Below are 22095 nucleotides of genomic sequence, written 5' to 3'. Positions count from 1 at the left end.
CAACCCAAGGAGGATGATTGGATATTCCAAGGGGGTGTCTCCACAGCTTAACTTTTTAAAGGATAATATGAACCAAAACTGGAATTCCCAGAGTGATGTGGGGAAATGAGTTTCAAACCAAAATCCCTCTGTGTAGGGTGTGTGGATATTTTCTGGAAACATGCTGTTGCAAATTCTTAAAAGAAAAGGGGAATGTATGCTGACTGAGACACAAGCAACAAACATGAACTTTACCATGCATTAAACAAACACTTACAAGGAGACTTTGTCTGATTCCTGATCAGGTTGAAAGGCCAAATTTTGAAGGCACTCAGTGAATGCCTGAAACATGGGAAAAACATGGTAATCATCATTTTACAAACACACTAATTAACCACAAAAGTTACTATAAAATAGGCAAAACAAGTTAACAAGGTCACTACTGTCTTGGTTTGCATGGTACATTGCCACCACATTGATGGTTGGTTCTCATGTTTTCTTTCCATCAGCATGCCATGGTCTCTACATATTTGTTTTATGAATCTCTAGGATTGGTTCCAAACCATCAATTTCTCGAGCCAACTCTATGCAGCAGTTAGCCATGGATTTCTGTTCTATAATGTTTCATAAAAAGACTTTCCACTGTTAGGTCAAGTAAGTGTTTGAATAGACTCCTACACATACATGGATGTTACTTTTCTTCTAATTTTATATTGGCTTCTACTTAGCAGCTTGAATAGCTAAGTAGTCTTTCATACCAGATTGTCAGGTAGAACCCAGTGAGTTATTAACATGGCACTCACTGGAACAGTTGCACACTCAACTTGTCACTCACACATCCTGAGCCTGGTGATAAACAAACCTGGAACATGTCCTTAAAAAGATCAACAGCAGTTGTCTTCAGCTGTAGATTCTGTGAGGAAGAAAGTTATCTGATGTGTGTAGACTGACAATGACAACGAGCTTACACTTTCAATAAGTAAATAACACTAACTTGACTATTATTCATACTACTGGTATATAAAGCATCAGGTCACGTTTGGTTTTTACTGTATGTTGTGTGATTGGCAGCCACCTCTGAGAATTGCAATTCGTTTTATTATTAGTTATTCAACTTTTTTTAAATTCAACTCACTAACTACTTAGAAACAATCAAAACAGGTAATATCATTTTTGCACAAAGGGCAACAAGGGCAAAGAGACAAAGTTCCTCCACTCTGTCAATAAAGAGTAGCACTCAGAAGTTTAACTGGCCATAAAGTTTTCAATTCAAACCAAAACTTTAAAGAACAGTTTTCCATCAATCATGGTCAATTAGCAAATTGCCATTTAATTGTACTATAAAGAAACAGTAATAGGGGTGGTGAATGGTCCTTCAAAAACTCTGGGTCTCGTATTTTTTTAGTCAAATTTCACAGGTCTCGCAGTCTCATTTTTTTAGCGGTTATGTGTGTCTCACAGTCTCGATTTTTATACGAAGCTCTCTCAGAGTCTCCACTTTTTAAAAGGTTAAGGGTTTTGAAGTTCGGATTCATTTGTTTATTTTAATAAATGACATCTTCTCGTCACTTGATATTGAATTTCAATAAAGCAACTTTCAAATTTCCGAGAAAAAGTTGATCCTTACTTCTGCCACAATTGTCTGAATTCCACAAAAAGCTACAAAACTTACCGCAACATCATTTTGGCACCAAAAAACAATTATTTTGTTCTAGGATATCCTAACGTAGTGTGTTGTAGTTGAATTTCCAGTTCCAGCTTGTTCTCAAAGGCTGGCTAAAAAGGGGAATCAAGAAGCATCACACAACCCACTATAGCTCATGATGAAACCCACGAAGTTGAAGAACTTACCTGTTGTCCCCTGTTGGACTGTGTAAAGGCACAAGTATTTACAACAAAAGGCTCCTTTGTAAGACTTCTGTACAAGCTCATTCTTGCGCTCATTCTTATAGCTCTCAACTAAATCTGGGGCTTGAATTTTAAGAGTCTGAGCCCCTCACACTTGCAATCAAAACACTTTGAAGTCTCGGTCTGGCAATCTAAAAAGTCAATATATCTCAGGCTCGAAAAGAAAAACACTGGTCTCGCTGTCTCGCAAAGTCTTGCATTTACCATTCACCACCCCTAGTAATATCAGGTTACCTCTAGCTAGTAAAATGAAATTCTATTTGATAAGTCATTTTTACCTTCCTTTTCTCTGTGTCTCCACTTATGGCAATTTCCCTCAACATATGAAGTGTTTCCATAACAATATTTTCAAACATCAGTGGCTGTAATGTAATGAATACTGTTAATGTGAAAAAAACAAGAAGCTAAAGAGCTTAGAACTGGGTCTGCTACGTAAATGCACATCAAAGGAGCAGCACGGGCAACCTTTGAGAAAGCCCACTCACACAAGTCAAATAAGAAATTGTGGTCTCTATGCAACTGAGAAAAAAAATGTGTTCTTTGGCCAGTGAAGAAACTTTACTTCCTAAGTCTTCAGAAGTCATGAACCTCTTCAGAACCTACAATTTCCTGAGCTCCCTGTTCCACGCAACTGTATCATTATAAGGACTATGTTCATCGTCTCTGTTGTTTGTTCTATTGCTTCTCACTCAAACCTGTTAAGCCTTCTGAGAAGTGCATGCCCGGGGGGGCGGGGGGGGAGGGGTATTCCCTTGTATGGGCCATATAGGTATGTGTGGCCCCAAATGGCATGGTTTTTCAGCCATTTTTTTCATAAATAGGGGATTGATTTTCGCCATTTTGGTCATCAATAGGGTATGGTTTTTGTATTCTAGACTTGAATTGGAAAATATGTTTCTTGGAAGAAGCTACTTTTTCATCATTATCCATTTGACCATCATCAAAAGCTCTTCATAAATGTGACTGTTCACAGGCAAACATACTTAAATGCTTATTCTTTAAACTGCATAAAACTAACAGATAATTAATGGATAGTTAATGGTCTTCAAAGCATTCTAATGCTTCTAATGTTCTAAAGGCTAACAAGTTTGCCTAACAGTTCTTTACAGCATTCTAACGCTTTGTCCTAACAGTCAATGGCTTACTAATTCTGCCTAACAGCTCATGAAAATGATCGGTAGCCGATGGATGGCTGAGAAAAAATCTAACAGATAGCCATGAAAGTTTCTTACACTTGCATCTGATCTGCTTGAGCATAAGCAATTGGTGCCATGCATGCTATACAGCCAAATAACAGTTTGATCAATTGCTACAGAAAAAGGTCAATATCCCCATGAAAATTTAATGCCGATTTCATTCATAACTGAAAAAAACAAAAAAAAATCCAGGAATATTTCTGGAATGTTGACTGTAACCAGTCAAAATCTTCCAAAGGCAGGAAACCATAAATTACAAAAATGATTACTATAACTCATAGAACAACATACTTTTAGTTTAACTGAAATTCAAACGTCTACAATCTGTGTTTGGCATTCAAGAATTTTCACATCACTGTCACCTATGTACACCTCTAGTGTGCACAGTAGCTAAGAATTGTCAATTCTAGATTGCATTCAACCAAAATTTTACCACACTAGGTAATTATTATAAGTCACTTCTAAAACATTATTTGTTTAGTGGCCACAGTCTTACCAGGCTTGTAATCCGGCCAACATTTTCCTGCAACTCTAAAGTCCAAAGCTCATTGCAATGTAAGGACTTGATGTCTAAAAAAGATTCGTCACAATACATTTAATTTAGCAGACACTTTGGATAAGATTATTATATAATGTTCCAAGAGACAACTTGAGATAAAAGCTTTGCATGAAGTGATGTACCAACATGTACTAAACATGTAGTTATACTGGGGCACCATCAAAATCTAAAATATTGGCATCAATGACAAATGCTTCTTAATAAACTGACTTGACCCTGATCTACTGAAAAATGGCAAAGACCAAAATGGGCGAATTTTCATTGATCATTGAGCATACACAATGTCAAAGAATAATTTGTGGTATGAAACGTGTCATATTATGTTCATAAAGATGACTGCATTTCTAATTTCCATTTTTAATATACTGTGTCCCCAATTAGCTCCTTGTCACTTAGGAGCTAGATCCTCAACTGACACATAAATAAAGTTTCTTCTTCTGGCACAATTGGTCAAAATAACCTCCATAGTTTTTTGTCTAGCATGCCTAATTTTCACAGGCCAAACTTAAGCCATTTAAATATAGTATACCCATGGCATAGTTCTTTCTTCAGAACCTTTGATCTGTCAAGAGATTCGTATACTAGAATAGTTATGACCCTTTAAAATCTGTTGAAATTTTACATGTAAATTAAATTAGAAAACAGTCCTCAGAAAATGTGCACGCTGATTGGTTAAAAATCGTGTTTCTATAACTCAAAAGAAACACAGAACTAGCACGAGCTGTTGACGTAATGATGGTGCAAGTGAAGAGAATTTACATTTTGATAATCAAAGTTAACAAGTCGTTGTCCTTCTTTTGGTCGCGGTGTTTTCCAAAAGAAATAGAAAACATGTTCTCCATGTTTCTATCATGTTATAAAAACACTAAATGTCTTGTGAAAGTTTGGGAGAACTCGAAAAAGCTGAGTTTTAATAAAACACATTTCACCAGCTGGTTAAGATTTAAAAAAAAAGCAATGGCAAAACTTTTCACCTTGTGACATCAAACCTAATTTTTATTAATGTTGAGTGTGTGTTGCAAATTCTCTTTACTGACTGCCATTAATTCATTGTAACATTAGCTCAGATAGGAGGTTGCACAGCAGTACAATATTCTCTTATTCCCTTGTGATAGTGGTATTTATTTGACAAAAAACAACTGAAGAAAGTAGAAACAGTTGAAATATAATTTGCTTTCTTTTCACATAAATGGGTGATTCCAGAAAATATCCATACCCTACCAATGCACAGGCAGCATGAACATTTTAACCCCCCCTTGCCTTCGGAAAATCCAAAATGCTCTACCCCCCATGCCCTCTGAATTCCAAAATCATTAACCTCTCTTCCCCTCCAGAATTTTTTTTTCAGCCCCTTTGGAATTCCTGTTTGACTGCCTAAACAAACGGGAAACTCGTGCTTTTCCCCCTCCAAGAAAATTCTGCTCACAATTTTTGGTCAAGTGAACAAGCAGTTCAAGTTTATTATAAACATTTAATAAAGTACACCATAGCTTTCCCTTCTAAGAGTTATCTTAAGTTTGAGCTGCTTACCACCAAATAAAACTTTTTGTTTTCAGTTCATTTAGCTTCATATTTTCAGAAGAGTAGATCATATTGATACCAGTGGAAGACAAAAGTAAAGTTCATGATGTGCTGGCTGTCACCCGCCATATTGAAAATTTCCTTCACTGAGTAACTGCTGACCACTAGTAATGCAGCCTACAAATCTGTCAGGTGTTCCATTATTTTGGAAACAAGAGACTGGTGTGAGTTTTTCGCAAGTAACAAGATCATCGATCGACAATTTTAGATTGGAAAGAAACACAGACTGGTGTTATATTTTATTAATCTATCAACTAATTCATCAACTTTAAGGCCTCTTCGATGTGGAGCTCACTGCACGACCCATCCGCTCCCTCATCCGCATGAACGCTAACACCTGCGTGATTGCTCTTTATTCCGCTTCTGCCGTTGGTTTGTGGTTGATTTACAAACTGGAAAAGCTATAAGATCAGCGATTTCAAGGGAGCTTTCAAGTTTTTGCTGTCTTCTCCCTCTGGAAATTCAGAGCTGAAATCACCTTTGACCAAAATTGGCATCATCTACACTTGAGTTCTGCAGGAGGAAAAGATCTTTCCAATGATACCTAGATCAGAGTAATCCGGTCAATGGAGGCTGAAATAATTATGCATGAAAATGCTCAGAAATTTAAGTGAAAAACTTGGAGCAAAATTTCCTTCGACAACACTTGGCTACTCAACGGTGAGAATTGCCCACCTCGATGATGCTTTCTCAGGAATGTTTGAACTGAAAGCAAGCCCAGTGAAAGGTCAATCACTGCCCCAAAAAATAAGAAAAGGAGAAAAAGGAAGGGCAAAAAAAATTAAGAAACTGAAAAGCCTAAAGACGCAAGTCACTATTTTGTCCAAAAACTTGCAAAGTTTTGCCTAAGCAAACATGTCATAAAATGCGATGCTATTTGAAAGAAAGGCATACTGACATGTTGCAAATGCCTTTTTGAGTAGATTGCAGCTAATTTGGCTCGTGTCAAAAATGTCCAAAAATGTGTTTTTGGCAAAAAGCTCCAGGAGTCAATGGGTTAACTCAATACAACTGTGTTTGATATACTTTTGGTGCAGAAATGTGTAACTACATGGTGTGTCAAACTCTGAATGAATGATGCAAGGATGGTAATATGAGCACAGATATTATAGGGCCAGAGCTGAGTATCCATATTATGAAGGCATTTGTATTATGGGGTGTCTATGAAGAGAGGATCAACTGTAATATTCTGCAAAACTAAGCTGTCAAAAGAATTTCCTGTAAATTATACATAATGTACAATTATTTGTTTTAAAATTCCAAATGCACTTAAGATGTAGACTGTAAACTTGAATGCAGGGAAAAAGGGCTTGAAACAGTTATGTGTTTTTCCAAATAACACAGCTACTAATTAATTTCAGGTAATTTCAGGTCAACATCTTTGTCCCAGGAAATGTTACTCTTATGTTGCCATAGCAGCCAACAACAGGAAACAAAATTAGATGGAAATGTTCTATTTTGTCTCTTTGTCAGAAGATGTCCCTAAATTTCTGTTGCAAATCTGTTGCAAAATTATTATATGTTTTAAACTAATATATTACAGGGATCAGTTCTCTTATCAGCCTTAACTACTAAGTAGTAGCAGACCATCGAAAGGCCTGAATATCTTTTTGAATAATAATTTCATAAATACTTTTCAAACCACTCTACTTAAATAATTTATAAGTTCATCTACAACAGTCTTAAATATCCAACAGAAAAATTTCAAGAATGGATAATGCACCTTCAATAGCTTCTTTGAATACTTCTTTGGCACAGAGCAGTCTAAGGTCCCCAGCCAGCTTTTTAATGCGGTCCAGAGCTTGTGGTGGCAGAGACAGTTTATGTAGAGACTCTAAACAAGACCTGTAAGGAAATTTTTATAACATGCATTCTGCCATGGATATAGTGATTTGGAATAGATTAATCCTGCACCATAATGTTGACAAACATATCTAACTACAAAATCTTGACTCAAAAACAATTGAGATCTCATTCAAGACTGTCACCTATGTTTATCTTGATTTCTAGAAGAATTCCAAATATTCCAAATTGTGGTTAATCTTGTATTGTGATAATTTGTAGCATACATTTTAAACTATTTGTACAATTTCTAGATATTTGCTTATTTATTTTCACATTTATAATGTAAAGGAATTATTCTTTTATGTTGTGTCCCCAATTAGCAGCTAAATACCCCAGACACTTTAATAAAGGTTTTGTTGCTGTTGTTGTTTACAAAAAACATGTCCTAATTCACTGGGTGATCTTTACACATGCATTTTTCAGGGGCTTGGCCAGGTTTAGTTCCAATCAGCCATATGCTTTCTCCTGCACTCTCAGCATTGTGATCACTGCCCCCACACAACTAACTCCTCCATAAGCTCCATACCCCTACAGAGGTAACATAAAATAAGTTATCAATAGCCAGATGGAGTAACTTTTGTGTGAAAACTGGCGACAAGTGAGTGGGCTCAGCAACGAGCTTTATCTCAATCAACCTTTCAAGCTACGGCTTCCGGGCATTGATTGTCTCGTAGAGTTTGTCAGTGCCAAAGGACCGGGCTGCCTTGTTTTTAAGAAGGATCTAAAGCGTGTTTTTGGGCAGATTCTGATTGACCCAGTGGATTGTCCTTTGTTGGGAACGTGCATTGATGATGGTTTGTACTTTCATACTTCACTGCCCTTTAGCCTTCTTTCCGCAACTTTGATTTGTCAGCATACCACCAAGAGCATCACGTATATCTTAAACGAGGAGGCTATTTTGGTTGATGTCTACATTGATGATTTTTATGGCGTTGACATTCTGTCTTCTGCTGAGTCTTCATTCCTTCAGATGAACACTTTGTTTGATGAGTTAGGCGTCTTAGCTTTGCCTGAGAAAGATGCTCCACCTTGTACACAAATGCTTTGCTTAGGTGCAAAGCATAAGTAAGATCAGGCTTATTTTCTAACCTGTAATGATGTTAGCTTTGCTTCTACTGGAGCAGTATTTCAGATTTATAGAACTAAGACTATTCAATTTCACCAGCGGCTGCTTGTTCTTGAAATCCTGTTGCCTTTCCTTCCTAATTCCATTTTGTGTCCGGTTTCTGCTTTGTTAATTTATTTTAAACAAACAGTCTCAGAATTGGAATAACTGATTTTAAATTTCCATAACAATAGTTTCCAATGACACTGAACAAGACGAACTAAAAACTATTTGACATGTTCCTTTGAAACAAAGCAGAGCTATATAGAGTACATGACATCATCTGCTTGTGCTAAAAGCTGAATGACAATGTCAATTTCTACAAATGGATGCTCAGGAGAAAGTGCTGACTAACCCTTTACTACCCCAGCAACTAACAGCTTTCTCCTATCATGGCAAAGTAGCATGTTGATTACAAAATGATATAGCAAAGTATTAAATTTTCCACAGTTAACTTTCATGAAGTTTTTTCTTGCAGGTCTTTACTTTTGTGATTTTTGCCAAGTTGTAAAAATCAAAAGTGGTACTATGATCAAATTTTTAGCCCTGATTTTTTAGGTGTATCACATGGATTTTCATGAAAGAATGAAAACACCATTCACTGTTTGCAAATATCTGCATTGGTTCCAGAGATATTTAAGTTTGAAAAATGGGTACATTATGCAAATGAGCTGACTGACGATGTCATACACTCAACCCGATATTATATCAAATATATATAGAGCTATCTTGGGCAATTTGCAGCACAGACCATTGAAACCTGGTAGGCTAATAGCTCTACAGGCAACACACCTATGGCTATAAAAAATTTTATTTCCATGGCAAATCACTCTTTTCCAGTCCCCACCCACCTGATTTCAATATGTTAGTGATTTTCAGCTTGAAAAACATTAAACGAGGCCACGAGCTTGAGCTAACATATTAATATGCTTGCTGGACCATGCATATGAGGCACCATTAGCAAATATCAGAATGGAATGCCAAAGGTGGCCAGAAAAGCCTTTAATATTGGGGAGATCTGAAACCCAGTATGTTGCTATGGTAACAAAACTGTAAAGCTTGTATTGTGGACCACAATTAGTAGAATATTACCACAAAGAATCAAACATTTCTGATTCAAATCGGCTGAGATATCTTTCTTCATCACATTTGATCAAAATTTGGTTGAGTGTATGACATCACTGCTTGGCTAATTTGCATATTTTAAAGACTTGAATATCTCTGGAATGAAAAGAGATATTTGAATATAGTAAACAGCAAATTTCTTCTCATAAAAACTACAGTGAAAACTGTATTAAGCGGACCCGATATTAAGCGGACATCCTCTATTAAGTGGACACCAGCTAGAGTCCCAAAACTTTCCTCTACATTTACTGTAAAATAAACCTGCATTCAGTGGACATATCTGTCAAGCAGATGCGGACACCAATATTAAGCCATTTCGTTGCACAAAACCTGCAATAAGCAGACACTTCAAGGGCTTTCTACTTCTGAAAGTTCAGCTCAGACTCCTTAACATTGTTCACCGATGTTGTTTCAAAGCTAAGTAGATTATTCCAGATTGATGAATTGACTGACTGAACATTGTGCTATGAACAGTCTTTGATCTTACACTGTGTTACACTGTTACAAAAGGGTTAATAATTAACTACTATTGCACAATAACATTATGTTAAAACCTGCTTAGAGCAGACACCCTGTATTAAGCGGACACTAGTGAGGGTCCCAAGGGTGTCTGCTTAATACAGGTTTCACTGTACTTGTTTATGTTTTGAAATGGATTAGATAGGAAAGTTGCGATTTTCATCATAGTACCACTTTAAATTTCCTGAAAATAAGTTACAATTAGGAATGCATTAAAATTTTCACATACCTAACATATCTAACACATGAAGGCAGCCATGCACCCATGCCATCCATTGGACTGCACCACAAGACTTGCTTTTCCTTGACTGGCACAGTGAGAACTGCTGGGGTACTTGGGAAAAAGGCTGCTTTGACTAGATCTGCATACAGTGATGTCATATCTTGTATCATTTCCTGAGACAATGACAACAACTGCTTAGGATCAAAATGGCTACATCATCTAAGTATCTAAGAGATCTTTTTTTCCAGTGTACCTGGTTTTAGTACATGTTCACTAAATTTACTTTGGTTGCATTTACAAAAATTTTCTTGCATTTAAGTTGCATGCTTGGTTGCAAAGTAATATTCAGCATTTGAGTGAGCAATTTTAACCCTGGTGCACATACATCTGAATAGCAGATTGTATAGTCAATCAAAGAAAAGAATCACTCGGACTTAACCAGATCTAGCCTTTGATTTTACCCCTAAGAGATCTGGGAATTAGTCCAACTGACTGACAGACAAATGGATGGAGTGGCTGACTTAAAGACCCATTAACCGATTCACGAGCGTGCTTGCGCACGTTGATTAGGAGGTGAAATTTCACTTCCGGTTACTTGAGTCAGCCTGAGCAGGGAAAATGTGAGCAATTCAACAACTTGCAAAGTTGGTTACATTTACAATGTTTTTCCTTTGTGTTTCACAAAATGCAAGGTCAAAAAGTACAAGCAAGAACAAAATAAGAGATCTCCATGTGGCTTTCGTGTGCTTTGTTTGATCTTATTGAAGTGCTGCTGTTAGTGTGAACTGCACATGCACTAAAACGGTAAATTTCAATAGATATCGGGGGCACTTCTGGTTTCTTTTAATGCTAAAGAAAATGCATTTTTTTCATTAAATCCAGCTTTTTTCAATGAGCAATGATTAAAGCCAACATTGGAAATATAGCTGTCTTCCTTTTGTGAAATCATGCTTTTTAAAGAAAATTACAAATTTTTAATATTTTGAAATTCTCCCAAAATCTATGCATAGCATAATAAAGATTAAAATTACAATATTAAATCAATAAAAAAATCCTGATCAAGTAATATGTTTGGGAACCTTACATTTTTTTCAGAATTAGTCAGAACTAGGCATGGCCTGATGACATCATCACTGCTGTCAATTGATTATGAAAAAGTTCAAACACATGAAATAACTCTTAACTACCTAAAAAGGACGAGGATATATGAGAATAAATTTTCCTTAGCAATGGCTCAAAAAGATCAGTTATTGGACCCTTAATAAATCAATTGGCCAATAATTGGCCAATTAACCATAACACCAGGGGTCCAGGGGCCGTTTCTTGAAGGTCCCGAAAAGTTTCACACCCAGAGAGCCACATAGGCTCCATAGAGAGCAAAATATCAAATCTTATGATTACAGAGCTGTTTTATTTACGTATTCTTAATATGACCAGAAGTTCCTTTCACACAGTCAAGAAGTTTGACGCATATACACCTGTCTGTTGTTAGATACAGTTTAACTAAAAATAGCTTTGTGGGCCTGAAAATATTCCAGGACTTTCAAGATACAGGCCCCTGATCACTGAAGCTGTTCTAACATTACTTTAATTTAGCATGATTTTGCATTCACTATAAACAAATAACTGCTAAATAAAACTATGGATGATGAACTACCTCAAACATTTTCTGTTTTTGTGCTGTAGGCTTGAGTTGTTTTGCTGATCCACTGGACTATAAAGAGAAGACAAAATTGAATTGTTTGTTGATGTAGAAACAATCATATCTCAAGAGTTCTGGATATCTTTATACAGTGAGCTTCTTAAACATAATCAGTACTCAGCAGATATCACCATTATTTTTAGCAAGTTAACAAAACATCTTTAGAGTACATTCTACTTTTTGAATGCATGCAATGACTGCTGATTTCACAAACTTGTTAGGTTAAAAAAACCAGAATTCAAGCATTGGCTTAACAACCAGGCATTAGAAAATAGCCATCAGTGAGTCACTTGAGTTAAAGGGACAGTACATATCATAAGCTCCACATGTCTAAAAGTGCTTTTTCATATCAGCTAAAATATTTCTTTTTAGAGGGGATTTTTAATGTAATGTGTTAATGTGTAGTTAAGGAAAAGCAGATTTGTCAAAACTTAGTTATTTTGAGGTCTGTTTGAGTTTTTTTTTAAAAAAATAACTTCTAACTTGTGCCGTGTTTCCCGCCTGTCAGGTCACAGCATGATCAAGACAAGTTCATAAATTCACCAGTGCTAACCAACTCATGTAACTAATTTTTTCTCATCAACATCTCCACAGATTTCTGAGTTAAATGCACTATTTGAAAGCTAGGTGAATGTAGATTCTCCAGATTTACAGGCCACAATATGTTAAACAGCTAAAAAATCATGTCATATTTCACTCTACTTTCCATTGAATTGCAATGCAATCCATTTCAGTCTTTCAACTGGTCACAGTGCTAACCAACTCATGTAAATAATTTTTTCTCCACTACATCTGAACAGATTTCTATATGAAATATGCCATTTGAAAGCTAGATGAATGTAGATTCTGCAATACGTAATGATTTACAGGCCACAATATGTTAAACAGCTAAAAAATCATGCTGTATTTCACTCAACTTTCTGTTGAATTGCAACACGATCCATTTATCTTTCAAACAGTCACAGTGCTAACCAACTAATGCAAACAAATTTTCTTTCTCCACTACATCTCCAAAGATTTCTAAGTTAATTACTCCATTTGAAAACTAAGTGAATGCAGATTCCGCACTACACTAAGATTTAGAGGCCATGATACGATAAATAGCCAAAAAGTCATGCCAATTTAAATCAAACTTCCCAGGGGGACTCCTATATAAAAAGGATGGGAGTGTTCGTTGGAAATTTTGAAAAAAAAAACCCTGAGGTACCAAGATCCTGTTTTGTGGGTGTGGCTTGAAATTTTCTCACCCCTTAGAAGTACCAATTCTAAAACAATACATTATCTCCCGTCATATTTTTTCAGCTCAATACCCTGAAAGGTACCACAAAAGCTCCCGCTATGGACCTTTTGAGGCTAAACACACTAAGAGGTAACAAAATCACTTTTTAAACCCCCTAAAAGATACGACAAGCACCTCCATCCTTCTTATATGGGAGTCCCTCCCCCGGGGAAAATTCCCATCAAATTGCAACACGATCCATACATCTTTCAAATATTATGTCATAAATACTTGTTTTCTGCAGTATATCTGCACAGAATTCCATGTTCAATACGTCAGTAGAAAGTTAAGTGAATAGGGATTCTTGAGAAAATTATAATTTAGTGGTCAAGATGCACTAAGTAGCTCAACTGCCAAGGTACATTCACTGCGTAGTCTCCACTTGTTGACACCCATGATATTGAAATTGTTGCAGGATGTTTTCAAACTTTGGATTGAAAGCTTGCACATGTGTAACTCATGATACTGTTGATTTAAGTCAGAATAAGGTTGTTTGATTTGGCAAATGAGAACAGAAATGTAATGTATATTATACATCTCCAATAAGGCCTCCACTAAAATATGCCTGGCCTAGTTTCCAGACATCAGGTAATCCTTCAGTCAATAGCTCTGATAATTCTTCCACAAACAGCACTCGCTGAGGCACTGAAGTTCCACTTTTAACTGAAATAAACCATGCCATAAAGTCAGTTAAATACTGAATTCTGTCCATTGAATTCAAAGAATGACATCAATACTAGTCTGAAATTCAACTTAAAATAACAATAAACGCTAAATGATGATTCAAGAAGGTCATACAAAAGATGCTGGAACTGTACATGCATTAGAATGGGATTTAAAAGAGTTCAACTACTAAAATCAATTTACTAAAACTTACTAAAAAAAAAAGACCACTCAGAAACAATTAGGAAAAAAATCAGATAACACATGCACAAAGTCAATGGTGAAATACTTTATTCATTCATTCCAACTTTAAATCCAATACTTGCAGCCAATCACGTGAACAAAAAAGCACACAACAAATACCCAATTATTTCTAGAACAATTAAGAAAGTTAACATAATTTAATTTCTGCCCTTTAACAACTTACGGTTACGCTCCAAAGATGATGTCTTACTGGGAGTTGAAGTAACCCTAAAAATCCCCAAAGAGTCACTGCGGTATGAAACTGAAAAAGATACCCAGCATTCAATATTAACTGACTTACTGCAGTATGACTTTTGTAACAGACAACAGACTTAATTTCAATTGATAATAAGTCATTTTCTCTCCACTTCTAGATATTGGACATACTTTCTTTGCGGACATTTGTGTCCGTTGTTTCTGTGCATTTTAGCTGCGAGCGCAATTCACACTGCAATGTCATACCATGTCATACATCAACTGCACACACTAACACTGCACAGAAAATAACATAAGCAAGTAAAGGGCTAATAGTACCCGTTGCATCATCTTAACCTGCAGTTTATTCTCTTAAATGATCAGTGACCCCCTCTTGTCTTTTCATAAATCACTTCCTTTACTTCATTTCAACAAAAAAATTTCTATCTGTAAGAAGTTACGTGTACTAATATTTTGCTTTTCTGCTCTCATGTGATCAAAGTTTTCTTCAAATGTGGACGGGTGCCGAGACTAATAGTGCGCTGGACAAAACTGTCCTGGATTGACGTTTTACAACAAAAAATTAAAACAAGCAAAGCAATGCAATGTAATCTTCAAAACAGGTGAAAGACCGATGTTGTGGCCAGAACAGTTTAAAAACTTCAAGATGAGTTCAAGAAGATCAGTTTCTGAGACAGTATCATATTTCAGTGGCCAAATAAGTTGTAAGTCTTTCTCACACTTTCTTGTCAAAATTGTGACAAGAAAATCCACCAGCACGTAAAGAGTTTCTTCGCAAAACAACACTCCAAATGTGACTCTTTTAAACAAACATTAAAGGAGGTCACTCCAAAAAGCTTACTCTGTTTCCACTCACTGAAGTTTCAGCCTCTGAAGTGCCTGCTATCATGAAGAAATTCGTCTTGAAAGAAGCGACTTCCGAGGCCGCCATTTTGAAACTGTCTTGGCAGTCGGGCCATGTTTATGTGACGTCATTCTGTCTGACTAGAAATTGCTGGGAATGAAGAAAACCTGCAACTGACTTTGCATCCTTCACAAGGTCAGCAAAATTTTTTTTTTTCTAAGTAATTAACCACTTCACTACCTGCAATGCTATCATTTCAGATTTTAGAGCACGTTTGGCTCAAAATAATATGGCTCAAGAGCAACCATAACCCAGAGTGGTACTTAAAAGGCTCTTCGGAAGACATTTGGACAAAATCTTTTGAACAGAATGACGTCACGAAAACACGGCCTGGCTGCTGAGTACTGTTCAAAACGGTGGCAATGATGTTCAAATTTTGGGTTTCTTTGGAGACAAATTTCATGAGGAAAACCTGCACTTTAGAGGCTGAGACTTCGCTGGGTGGCTAAACTTAGTACAAGGTTTCTATTAGCATTGACAAAAAAACCCCATTTCTTGGAGTGACCTTCCACTTTAAAGTTTACACCATATTGCCTTAGTATTTATAGCATTAGTTCCACAGTGCCTTAGTTCCACAGTGCCTTAGCGGATGGTAGCCCTTAAAATCATCCCAATAGTGCACTCTGTACTAAAAATGAGCCCAGTGACCCCAATTTGTTTTGGCCTTTTTCCCAGAGTTACCGGTAGCTTATCGTCTTATGGTACGACAAGGTTTTTTTTTAATTCAGTATGTAGGAACACCTTGGGCCCAAATGTACTTAAATAATGATTTCTAGTAACAAATTCATTGGTAGGGGCAGATTATTTGTAGAAAATACTGCAAATCATGAGATTATGCAACACACACCTAAAGAGGCAACACTTCTTGATTCTCTGATGTCCAACTCCATTTTTGAGGAATCAACTTGAAGCAAGGGAACAGAGTCTAACAAAGAAATCACAAAATCACAAAAATCACAGAACCATCTGAATTAGAATGCATGAAAAAAGAGTTTGATATTATGTAGTTTCATAACATCATAGCAACTGACCATCAATTAACTCTTAACATAATTATTATATTGAAAATAATTAAGATTGAGGCTTTAAGTGTTGATTCTCCTTCCCACAGGGCTGTCACAGGACTGATTATCTGGTGGCACATCAGTAAAATTATATTCCCTTAATGATGGTTGCATTAAAACTAGCCACAAGTTCACTTGACTGCTATACTGAAATTAATTTTGTAGAAAATAAGCATTAAAATAGAGTGTTAATTTGATGGTCAGCACATAAGGAGAATTCTTACCCTTAGATTTGTGATCTTCCTGACAGTTAGCCAGTAATTTGAACAACCAATCCTTCTGGAGAACAAGGCACTCCCAAGCAGGGTCCCCTTGGTAGTCTAAGTCCACAAGATACCTACAATCAAGAAAAAAACCCTGCCATGTACTCTGCTGAGTCTGGACTTAAATATGTATCCAAAAATGGTACGTACAATCAAATAACAGAAAGGGTGTGATCCATTCTTTAATATATACTGTTTTTGAGAAGTGCACTGAAGAACAATCCTTCTTCATCTCATTTTAAATAATTAGAACCTTTAATTCTGGAACAACAGTATGGTTTTCTGTTTGCTCAGAATCATCTTTATGAATTCAGAGCTGTCTGCCTAGTGCTAATAACAGAATAACAGTTTATACATATACCTAATAAGTTTCTTCTGTTCTTCTAGAGGTGATGGCAAGTCAGCTAGTTTCAGTTTAAGATGTTCCCGGAAGCTCTCTATTTTTGCCTCAACTTCTTGCAAAACTACATAAAAGTCACAAAATAATCAAAAGGTTGATTTATTAAAATAAAAGTGGTTTGTAGTCTATTGTCAGTGTAGAATGATGCTGCGATGAGTATTATTAGACAGTACAATGTAACAACAGCACTGGCTCAATCTGGGGAGCAAAACAGAGGGTACAAGTTGGACACATGGGTTCTTATTAAGGAAGTTACAGCTATTTTCTTTCAGTAACAATAAAATAACTTTAACTGTATACGACTTGAAGAGTAAATCAAGCATGTTTAAGCCTTTTCATCAAAAAAGGAAAATGGTTTCCATAACCTGATTATTTTCAGATACATTCCCCACATTTAGTCTCCATGCTATGTACGCCAAAATCTGATTTGGACACATCACAACACAAAACACTATATACCACAACTGTATCCTCCCCACTTTAAAAGGACTTTCAAATTACATGTAGCTTGGTTTATTTTTCATATCTATACAGTGTTTTGGCATCTCTATCAAGCCTAAACTTTCTTTTGTCTCTCAATTCCCAAAAGAGACTTGGATACAAAGAAAACAACACGAAATATAGAAAGCCTGAAAGCCTTGGAGCCATGTTAGAATATTGATATGTTGAACGTGGCCTGTTAACCAGCCTGGGAGACCGTTAGCAGCTGCTGTAGAGGCAGCGCCGATGTGAAAACTATGACCCTTGAGGGATTTATAAGGGACACCAGCTTAATGGGCTGTGTCCCCAAGGTGTACCACTGCCGACCTAGTTAGGTATCAGCCAGACTGAAATGAAAAGAAGGGCCCCCGAGGGCACACAGCAAGGAAGCAGCAGTGAGGGTGAGCATGCAATTAAAACATCAGTCTTAGAGATTTAAGAATAATTGACATCTGCCGCAGGCTGGCCAGAGAGGGATGAAATGACACACAATCCACTGATAGGTCAAATTGAGGGCGAAAATTAGATACCCTTTGATATGTAAAGAATGCTAGTGTGAAGGCAGCCCAAATTATAGAAAAATACTGCGCACCCAACCAGGAAAGCAAAATGGAGCGTATGGTTAATAACACCCTTAGGGTAACAGGTTGCCTTAGGACACAGGTGTGACCCTGGTGGCGGAGAATGCCCCTAAGAACCTCTTTTAATAAAAGTTTACTCAGGAGGGGGTCACCATACCCACATGAAATGTGAAGATCGCATACCGTGGCCAAGTAAAGTTTTATGTAAGAGGAAAAATATATTAAGGTGCCCTCTGAGGCTTGAAGAATATCCCAATTGCTAGAGCCTGTTCATAAGACAAAATGGGATAAAGTGTTTTTCCCCAGAGGCATACGTACAATTAGTAGTCCATGCCAGGCCCCAGTTGGCGTACATCGTAACTTCGTCTTTTAGAGGGTCATGAGCGAAGACAGGATGGTGTAAGGGGTTCGCTTGGTTGTTGGAGCAGCTGCCCGGAAACAAGATACCCAAAAGCGTGAGAGAGCATAAGCAATCTCATTAGAGAGCCCTGGAACATGGCAGGCCCTGATAAAGAAGTTATGCTTCATAGATATAAGGACAAGAAACTACAGAGGTCCATAATACGGGGAGCTCTTGAGTGACCCGAGTTCAAGATGGTGGTCACTGATTCGTTTTCGCACCAGAACTGAGAATGCTTTACCCAGTAAAATGGGGAAACCATATAGCACACGCTTCAACTATGGGGAAGAGTTCCTGCCATTTGATGCTTATGCCCTGGTCTTTGTTAAGTTGCATATGAGGAGGCCACCTGCCCTGAAACAATTTCCCATTAAAATATCCCCCAAAACCGATAGTATCATAAGCATTGGTATACAACCTCATGTTTGGGGACGGGGTAACGGTAGAGTTGAGGAAAAAGAAATGCCCATTCCAACCAGCAAGGAAGGCTTTCCACATATCAAGGTCCTAGAAAAATTCTTTGTTAAGATGGATGAGATGGAAACAGTTGTGTACGCCCCTGGTAAGGTCGATCATACATTGCAGAAAGTCCTCCCTGGGACGACTGCTTTGCAGGTGAACTGCAGGGTACCTATAAGTGACTGGAGCTCAATTAAACGTACTGAACCACGACCTGTAAAATAATTTAAGAGTGCGAAGAAGTTTGTCCTTGGAAAGTCAGGCCTCCAGACAAGTGCTATCCAGCTCAATACCCATGAATTCCAATACTTGGGAGGGGCCCAGGGTCTTGGACACAACTACAGGGGCACAAACAGACACGAAGAAGCAGAGTAAGGTGCTGAAACTGGACAGACATTGCCATCAGGATGCCTTGGCGATGAAGAAATCATCTAAAATGTGAATGACGTTCCCCAAGTTATAATTTTTTTGAGAATGCATTCCAGGGCATCAGATGATTGATTGAAAAGGTATGGGGTACTACGGAGCCCAAAGGGGAGATAGAGATTGACATAGTATTGATTCTGCCAGTAAATGCCTAACAGTTGCCAATTACCAGGATGGACAGGGATCAGGTGAAAGGCTGATTTAAGATCTGTTTTTGCCATGAAAGAGCCCAGACCCAGGGACTTAATGATGCAAATTGCATCATCTACCTGAACATATTGGAGGGAATGTAACCATTAACACTGTCGCCCTCGGGATATGAGAGATGGTAAATGGTATGCCATTCCGTGGAATGTTTCTTAGGGACCACACCCACAGGGTGACACTGGAGGTTAGAAGAGGATGATCATCAAAAGGTCTCGCTACCCGCCTAAGATTAATCTCCTTAGCAAGATTTGTAGAGACAACTTCGGGTGTTGAGTTGCGGAAATGAGATTACGGGGTACCCAGGATTTCTCGGGACCAGTATAGCCAACATGTGTGCCATAGCGTAAGACATTAATTAAATTATTTACAAATTAAATTACAGTTAGGATTCTGGGATAATTCCCTTTCCAAAACATTAACGTCAATATATGGAGGTTAAGTGCCTGAAGGCGAAGGTCAAGAACGTCTGAGGTAAGTGAAGTGAGGTTTTCTCTATTTTCTGGGTGATGTGGACAACGGCTACGAGCCTGAGGTTTTGGAGCACCAGGTGGGCGAGCCATAGATACAATTTTGAGGGCTAACTAAAAGTTACAGCAGTGATATAATGAGCAAATGATGCTAAAGTCCAAGCTAAGACTCTTTTATAGGTAGACAAACGGCTGGGTTTAGACTAATAGTAAATCGTGTACCATGGAAAGTACAGAGCCCATGCAGCCTTGAACAAAACAAGAATAGGGCTATTTAAAAGACTAGCCATACAAAACACATGATATAATTAAACCAGACGTTGTTGCGACATGCACGCATGAAAGGCTATTGTAAATATTACTTAAAATAGACAAGAAAGACTACTGCGTTACATTTAACCAAAGTAAGCTGGTGACTGTACATAAATGGCGTCACGCTCCATTAACTGTGCTTTAACGATTATCTTTAAAGTTTTATTTAAATTTTATTCAGTTAAGTATTACAACAACTCTACATGCAAGTCATGGAAAGAGGTGAACATCCAGAGAAAATGAAATATTGGATCTTAGGACCTGTATTATAAGCAGAAATTTCATTGTCAGAGGATCATTCTACGTAAACATATCATCATCTTACGAGCTGTGCTTTCACGATCACGCTTAAATTGCTGCCAAAACAAAAGATCAGCATTTTCCAACTCTACTGGTTTTCTTCCTGCAAGACTAGCTTCAGAAATATCACTTTCCATTAGTGAAACTGGAACTGTAGACATCTCTGCTTCACTTATCACCAAATACATTGGAGTTAGGGATTCTATCCTCACCCACCTTGTTTTCATGCTCTTGTACCGAAGCTTAGCCAAGTGGTCTGCCATTAATGAATTCGATGTCCATGGAGACCTGAAGCTTCTTGCCAAAAGTGCAGTTTTTCAACATTTTGGACATTTTTAGGCTGCATATGAGCTTAATTAGATCCAATCTTCTCAAAAAGGCATTTGCAATGAGACTGCATGACTTTCTTTCCACTATGACATTTTTGCTTGGGAATGCACAAAACTTTTGTTTTTGGACAAGAAGGCAACCTACCTCTTTAGGCTTTTTGTTTTAATTTTTTTTCGCCTTTTCTTTTTCTCCTTTTCTTATCTTTCTGCTGCAGTTGTTGACCTTCTACTGAACTTGCTTCCAGTTCAAGAATAGCCGAGTAAGCATCATTGAGAAGGAAATTCTTACAAAGGAGTAGCCAAGGGTAACTGATGGAAATTTTGCTCCAAGTTTTTCATTCTGAGCATTTTCATGCATATTTCAGGCTCACTTGACCGAATCACTTATCTGGGTATCACTGGAAAGATCTTTTCCTTCTGCAGAACTTGAGTATAAGTGATGCTAATATTGGTCAAAGGTGATGATGTCAGAGGTGGAAAAAAGGCCAACACTTGTCACGGCCGGTTACAGCCGGCACAGGCATCAATGGTCCTTGTGTTGTACGATTCAGGGAGTAATCAAGCTCGTAATTTTTAATTGGTCATGTACAGCATCCTTAGCCGATTGTCGAATAACTCACTTCATTACATTATTGTTGACTCTAATCATGCAGAAAAGGTGGTGAGAATTAAGGTGGCTTACTATAGTTTTGAGGGAATAGCACCCAACTTTTGACTCTTTTGAAAAATATTCCAAGTTGTTTATCCTTTCTCCATTTACTGTTTGCTTGAGTTTTTTTACATTTGCAACTTGAACAAATTAAACGTCAACAAATGGCCAAAATGAATGACCAAGAACCAAAGGAGAGATTGGGTACTAGTAGGTTTAATGACTTTTTCCTCAAAATCTACCTAGATGACCGCACCTCAAAATTCCACGAATTAGACATTGGCTGTGATTAAACATTCAAGAAAAGTAAAATAAAAATCTGTTAGACAGATTTTTGCACACAAAGAAAATGTGAAATTTTGCCTATAATTTTCAAAAAAAGCTAAAAATGTCTTACAGATTTTTTTTTCAATTTTGGCTCTAAATGTGATCCACCACTACAAATCAGCTGTGAAAATTTCATCATGGGTTGTACGGTAGGACTTCACGCAATCTCAGATCAAAGACTTGCTTTTACAACCTTGCACACATATTGAACTGCGTATACCTTTTTTTTCTCAGCTCATGTGACATCATGCATCACTTGCGAGAAAGCGAGAGTAAATTAGAACTGTTTTACCGGTTGCATGTCACTGTTTTTGTCATGTTTTATTAGTCCTAGGCTTAAACTATTGCTACGAACACCAAAGTGGTTTAACACAATTCAAGTGC

At 37.3% G+C, this 22095-nt stretch overlaps 1 protein-coding gene across 2 annotated transcripts in view; it reads right to left on the bottom strand.

Moving 5' to 3' along the window:
* Window positions 1-22095, bottom strand: part of LOC145465859 (exocyst complex component 2-like) — an 87932-nt gene that overhangs the window by 34355 nt on the left and 31482 nt on the right. For both annotated transcript variants that reach the window (XM_081449615.1, XM_081449616.1), the window contains exons 10-21: window positions 16736-16838; window positions 16336-16448; window positions 15895-15972; window positions 14112-14189; window positions 13557-13684; window positions 11698-11754; window positions 10047-10213; window positions 6947-7068; window positions 3580-3653; window positions 2166-2249; window positions 842-892; window positions 257-321 (exon numbers count right to left, since the gene is read on the bottom strand). In XM_081449615.1, coding sequence (XP_081305741.1) covers window positions 257-321; window positions 842-892; window positions 2166-2249; window positions 3580-3653; window positions 6947-7068; window positions 10047-10213; window positions 11698-11754; window positions 13557-13684; window positions 14112-14189; window positions 15895-15972; window positions 16336-16448; window positions 16736-16838 — 1120 coding nt within the window. The remainder of the gene's footprint in view (window positions 1-256; window positions 322-841; window positions 893-2165; window positions 2250-3579; window positions 3654-6946; window positions 7069-10046; window positions 10214-11697; window positions 11755-13556; window positions 13685-14111; window positions 14190-15894; window positions 15973-16335; window positions 16449-16735; window positions 16839-22095) is intronic.

This window comes from Orbicella franksi, chromosome 13, assembly GCF_964199315.1.
Source record: "Orbicella franksi chromosome 13, jaOrbFran1.1, whole genome shotgun sequence".
Classification (NCBI taxonomy): Eukaryota; Metazoa; Cnidaria; class Anthozoa; order Scleractinia; family Merulinidae; genus Orbicella; species Orbicella franksi.
This window is presented reverse-complemented; position numbering and strand designations above follow the sequence as displayed.